General features: G+C 40.4%; 1 protein-coding gene across 2 annotated transcripts in view; it reads right to left on the bottom strand.

Moving 5' to 3' along the window:
- Nucleotides 1–2,365: 2,365 nt before the first annotated feature.
- UTP18 (UTP18 small subunit processome component) overlaps nucleotides 2,366–6,000 on the bottom strand; it is a 53,356-nt gene continuing 49,721 nt past the window's right edge. For both annotated transcript variants that reach the window (XM_068263932.1, XM_068263933.1), the window contains exons 13-15: nucleotides 5,723–5,868; nucleotides 3,961–4,001; nucleotides 2,366–2,560 (exon numbers count right to left, since the gene is read on the bottom strand). In XM_068263932.1, the coding sequence (XP_068120033.1) occupies nucleotides 3,977–4,001; nucleotides 5,723–5,868 (171 nt within the window). In that variant the 3' untranslated portion in view covers nucleotides 2,366–2,560; nucleotides 3,961–3,976. The remainder of the gene's footprint in view (nucleotides 2,561–3,960; nucleotides 4,002–5,722; nucleotides 5,869–6,000) is intronic.

Below are 6,000 nucleotides of genomic sequence, written 5' to 3'. Positions count from 1 at the left end.
CCCTGCCACACCCCCAACCACACTCCCGTCACAATCCTAGTCACGCATACCATAAGGATTTCATTAAAAAAATGGGTACTTATCCGTTAGCCGGGCGTATCCTCTAGGTGGCGACAAAACTCCACCAGAGTTACATCTTTCCCTACTATCCATGTCGGCCTGGAGGAGGAATAGTAATTAGCGCCACCTGCCGGATGCGCCCGGCTAACGGATAAGTACCAAAAAATGTTTTATAATTCAAACCACACTGGTCCTTTCTATTCTGGTTCATTATCCTTCATTGTAACATTTTAAAATTAGTAATAGATCAATTTAAAGGATGGGAATAAAGTTTAGAGTCAAACACATTTTTATGTAACTTATCCTGGTTTTGGCAACAGAAACACGTCTATACCTATATATTGCTGTAAATTGGGATGTACCGCTGCCCTCCCAGTGATGTTACAGCCTAGGCTGTTTAGATATGCATAATTCTCCTCCCAGAGCATTCTAGGAGACCAAGTATCGGTCTACTCACTTCGGAAGACAGTAAACATTCTGCAGTGATGCACCTACCCGCAGTAACGTTGCCACCTGAGATAAGTTTAACCACTTTATCCACCACTATAGTATATCTATGTCCTCTGGGACTTCATCTAAGCCACGAGGACGTAGATATAAGTATTGTAGCTGAAGCACAGCTGTGCAGGGTTGGGTATTGCGCCTGTACACACCTCCGCCACTAATAAAATTGATTTTTACCATTAAAAATGCTTTTATTTTTTCAGTTTTCTGATGAAAAATACACACTGTAGCATTATTTCAGAATAAAATATCCTCACCATAAATTGTGACAGGAACATAGTCTAAGTTTTGTGATGAACGGTAGAAATAGCAAAACAAAATTGGTGTTTTTTTATCTTCAATAGCGCTTTTTATTTTTAAACTGGATTTGGTAAAACGGAGGTAGGTTTATTTTCTATTTTTTCCTCTTTATCCCATTAAAATGCATAGAAAACATTGTTCGAGGGACAAAATGCCATACAATTAAAGCCTAGTTTGCCTTGAAAAAAAAAAACGATACATATTTCATTTAGGTGTCATACGTAGGGATAAAGTTATTGCTGATTAAATAGGGACATACAGTAGCCAAAATTTCAAAACTGCTCTGGTTCATAAGGGGTAAACAAGGTCTGGATACAAAGTGGTTAAGAATATAAAGCAGGGAAAGAAAAGATGTCCCAATAGGTAAACAATGACAAAATCATTTATAAAAAAATATTGTATAAAAGCAATTCGATTAATTAAGTTACATCAAGTTCCTATTTAATATGCGTAGACAGCATGTTAGGTTTACTAGGACTTGCTATATGCATGCAACATGTTGCATATGTAACAGGAGATGGAAGTGATGCATCTATGAGAATGAATTAAGCAAATTCCGTACCTCACACCTTAAGTTTACTGTCCTTTTGCAAATACAGCCCATAGTTACATCTGATTGACCCCACCCACCTGTCCAGATTTTTACAACCTACTGTAAGGCTAGGTTTCCACTTGTGCGTTTTGTATTAGATTTTTCTCATTGAAAATTCACATTAGTTCAGCAACAAATGGTAGTGAATGGAGCCATTTCCATTCAATGCGAATTTTCGTAAACATTCGTACGCAAAAACAAAGTCTGAGGTCCTGCTTACATTTTTTTTTATATTTTTGCATATCAGCTGCGATTCGTGTAATGGCATTGCATAACAACGCAAATTTTTGTATTACTTGTACCAAAATTCACATTAAATGCATGGTTACTGGAAGTTGCCAGCACTCATGACTAAGCTGTTACTAGGCAGATTATGTAAAAATTTGACTAATGAAAATTTTAGCGTATGAAAATTTGCATAAAACTCGTACAAATTTACATGTGAATTTTCACCAACCAGAAATATCCTGTATGTTTTGGATGCGAAAATGTCATACTACAGTGGAAACTTAGCCTTAGTGCAATGTAGGAAAAAATAAATTTAAAGTACATTTTACTCTGGGACAAAATGTACAGTTCTTACATATAAAATTTAAAATTATAATTTTTTTTTGCAATGGTTGTCCTTTAAGTGACTTCTGTTTTGAGTCATCCTTTCAAGTTGTTATAACGATTCAATGATGGTATGTGTTTTTCTATGCATTCGGCAGTGCATCACTGTATTTTTCAGCATGCCGTTTTCCTCCGCTTTTTATCATTTTGAAGTCTTTATTCTGGTTTGTGTTACAGACTTTGAACTAGGAAAATACCTTCTTCTTTAACAGGCCGTATCTAAAGTATAGTCGTACCATGCACATGGAACACAAAAGGCACAAAGAACACATTGAAAATAAAGATTATTTTACAGTCTTGTGTTTGGAATATTATATTTGTGTGTAAGGTAAATCACACTGTACATGCCAAAGTAACGACTCATAAAAATTGCAGACATAATTCTCCTTACAGAGAGATAAACATGTCATGTTTCACAAAAACGTGAATAAAGATAAAAAATTGCAGGAAGATGTTGCTTGTATTTATTATTCGTCATCAGGAACAGCCGACCTAAAAAGAAAAAACAGGTACTAATCAGTAGAGTAAACAGCATGCATTTTGATAAAGCAAAGGTAAAACAACATGAACTGAAAGGATAACGAACCTTTCCAGGATAAAAATAGTTATCCACGGGGCTAGAGGAGGGGTCAGGGTTAGATTTGGGACTCGAGAGGTCAGGGTTAGAGTTTTGGATAGAGAAGAGGCCCGGGTTAGATCTGGGACTAGTGGAGAGATCATGGCTAGAATTGAGGTTAGTGAAGAGGTGAGGGTTAGATCTGTGACTAGTGGAAAGATCATGGCTAGAGTTGAGGTTAGTGAAGAGGTCAGGGTTAGATCTGGGACTAGTGGAGAGATCATGGCTAGAGTTGAGGTTAGTGAAGAGGTCAGGGTTAGATCTGGGACTAGTTGAGAGATCATGGCTAGAGTTGAGGTTAGTGAAGAGGTCAGGGTTAGATCTGGGACTAGTGGAGAGATCATATCTGGGACAAGTGGAGAGATCATGGCTAGAGTTGAGGTTAGTGAAGTGGTCAGGGTTAGATCTGGGACTAGTGGAGAGATCATGGCTATAGTTGAGGTTAGTGAAGAGGTGAGGGTTAGATCTGGGACCAGTGAAAATATCATGGCTAGAGTTGAGGTTAGTGAAGTGGTCAGGGTTAGATCTGGGACTAGTGGAGAAATCATATCTGGGACTAGTGGAGAGATCATGGCTAGAGTTGAGGTTAGTGAAGGGGTCAGGTCTAGATTTGGAACTAGAGGAGAGGTCAGGGTTAGAGCTGGGGTTAATGGAGAGGTCAGGGTTAGAGTTTGGGTTAGGGGAGAGGTCAGGTTTAGGGTTTGGGCTAGAGGAGATGTCAGAGTTACAGTTTTGGTTAGTGGAGAGGTCATAGTTAGGGCTAGAAGAGAGGTCAAAATTAGAGTTGGAACTAGAGGAGAGGTTTAGAGCTGGGGGTAGTGAAGAGGTCAGGGTTTGCCTGAGGGCTAGATGAGAGGTCAGGATTAGAGTTGGGGCTAGAGGAGATGTCAGGGTTAGAGTTGGTTTAAGAGGAGAGTTCAGGGTTGGTTAGAGTTAGGGCTAGAGGAGAGGTCAGGGTTGGTTAGAGTTAGGGCTAGAGGAGAGGTCAGGGTTAGAGTGGGGGTTAGTGGAGAGGTCAGGGTTTAGAGGAGTGGTCAGGGTTAGAGTTAGTGGGGAGGGTCAGGGTTAGAGCTGGGGTTAGTGGAAATGTCAGGGTTAGCATTAGGGCTAGAAGATAGGTCATGGTTAGATCTAAGGTACAGGTGAAGGCACCACTAAATACATTATATTTAAAAGGTGTGTGGCCAACAAAAATGGGTCAGTGGGTGATTTAAAGCCATCTACCCAAAAGTGAAATAACCCTTTTAACATTCATCTAATTTAAAAATATACTTACCATAGGTTTTCCTTCTTTAGAAATCGGAGTAATGCTTTAACCTGTGCAAATAAAATATACAGAAATATAAGATTAAATGATGTTACAAAGAAAATACTGCAAACTATTTCAACAAAGCAGGATGGGGGGGGGGGGGGAGAATCAGGCTGGATCCACACTATAAGCACTTGCGTTGTGAGCACTTGTGTTTGATTAGCGCTTGTTAAAAAATTGCTCCCATTCACTTTCATTAAAATCACAGTGAAAATGGCAGCGGTCGCATACATTTTTCCGCGTAATCGATCGCGGCACTTTTTACCGCGATTTTAATGAAAGTGAATGGGAGCAATTTTTTAACAAGCGCTCAGCAAGCGGTAATCAAATGCAAGCGCTCACAAAAGCACTTCTAGTGTGGATCCGGCACATCCACTTTCATGCTATGGTAGAGCATAGGGCCTTTCCTATGCTGCAATTTTCTTGCATTCACATTGACTTTAACCCAATAGCAAGAATCATGCTGTATGCACTGTGTCAGAGTTAAAAAAAAACTGAATAACTCTAGTATAAAAAGGGCACAGAGATCACTGAGGAAATCGTTGTGCATTTAGCGACTATGGCCTCAATTCACTAAGCAGTTTAGACTAGTCTACAAATGGTTTTTAGTCTACTGATGGTTGGTGGTAGACTAAAAACTATCAGTAGAATAGTCTAAACTGCTTAGTGAATTGAGGCCTATGTGTTTGCGTTGAGTGGGTATCTGAACTGGCCCACTGTGAGCAAAAAGTATTTAACAACCTTCCTCTAGTTGTTGTGCCGGTTCTGACCCCACAGACAAGACACAGAACATTTATATCGCCCTTTCCTCCTGGCAGACTCAAAGCGCAACCCACTAGGGTGCGCTCAGTAGGCAGTAGTAGTGTTAGGGAGTCTTGCCCATTGTCACCTTACTGGTGCTGGATTACAGAACAGGAAAATCTAGAATTCGAATCCAGGTCTCCTGTGTCAGAGGCAGAGCCTTTAAAGTGAACCTCCAGACTAAAAATCTACTCAGCAGCACTGAAAAGGCTTGGTGTTTCTTTAACAGTTTCACAGCATCAGAACTTTGTTTTTCTTACCCAAGCCTAATTTTTAGCTGCACAAAAGAAAACAGCCCGGGCATTTTTCCCCTGATGCTGTGCAAAGCATGATGGGATTTCTGATGTTGTTCTCCTTCTGCTGTTTTGGCGCAAATTTGTTTGTTTTTTTATTTTGAATTTGAGATTTGAAGCCTAGCGTGCGCAGCTGGGAAGGGTGATCAGGACACGGGACAGTTGGAACTGTGTCTCATGCTGCCTGTCACCTCCTTTCAACCAAAAATATGGCTGCCCCCATGAAAAAGATCGCTGCCCTCACTTTCATTAAAATTGTGGTAAAAATTGCGTGAAATAGCAAACATTTGCCTGTTCTTTTAAAACAGGGTGGGTAAGAGATTATATTACCTATCTATTTTAATGAACATAACTAATGTAACTTAATGATAGTATGTTTGTTTAGGCTGAAGTTCCCCTTTAGCCAGTACGTTGCTGAGGGGGGGCACAAAAGTGCCAAGCGTAACCCCATATAGCATCCACAATGAAAGTACATGATGATGGGAACAAGCATAGCCCTTACACGAATGCCAATACCGATGTTTACAAAGTGCTGTCCAATCATTAAAATGGACAGTGCTTGAGCAACAAATGCTGCAACCGTCGTATAACGTCAGCGTGAACCATCCCTGACTGACATCACGCTGGATGCTTACCTGTACAACAGAGCTTCTCCTTTGTTGTTGGCGATGGAGAAGAAGCCGCTATGTGGAGAGAAATCCATCGCCCGGGCCAGGTGAATTCTTTTGTATTTACTTTGTACTGGGAAGTTTGAGAAAACTGTGAAGGAGGGAATGTGAACCTGCCAAGAAAATAAACTCAGATCAGCCGTCATTGTCAACAATAACCTTCCTGAAGCAATAGCACCAATCTCAATGCACCACCTGACACCACTGGAGGGACGGTCACCAAATGCTATTTTTGTGTGCGCATG

The sequence above is a fragment of the Hyperolius riggenbachi genome, chromosome 12, assembly GCF_040937935.1.
Source record: "Hyperolius riggenbachi isolate aHypRig1 chromosome 12, aHypRig1.pri, whole genome shotgun sequence".
Classification (NCBI taxonomy): domain Eukaryota; kingdom Metazoa; phylum Chordata; class Amphibia; order Anura; family Hyperoliidae; genus Hyperolius; species Hyperolius riggenbachi.
The sequence above is the reverse complement of the archived record's forward strand: the minus strand, read 5'-3'. Positions and strand labels throughout refer to the sequence as shown.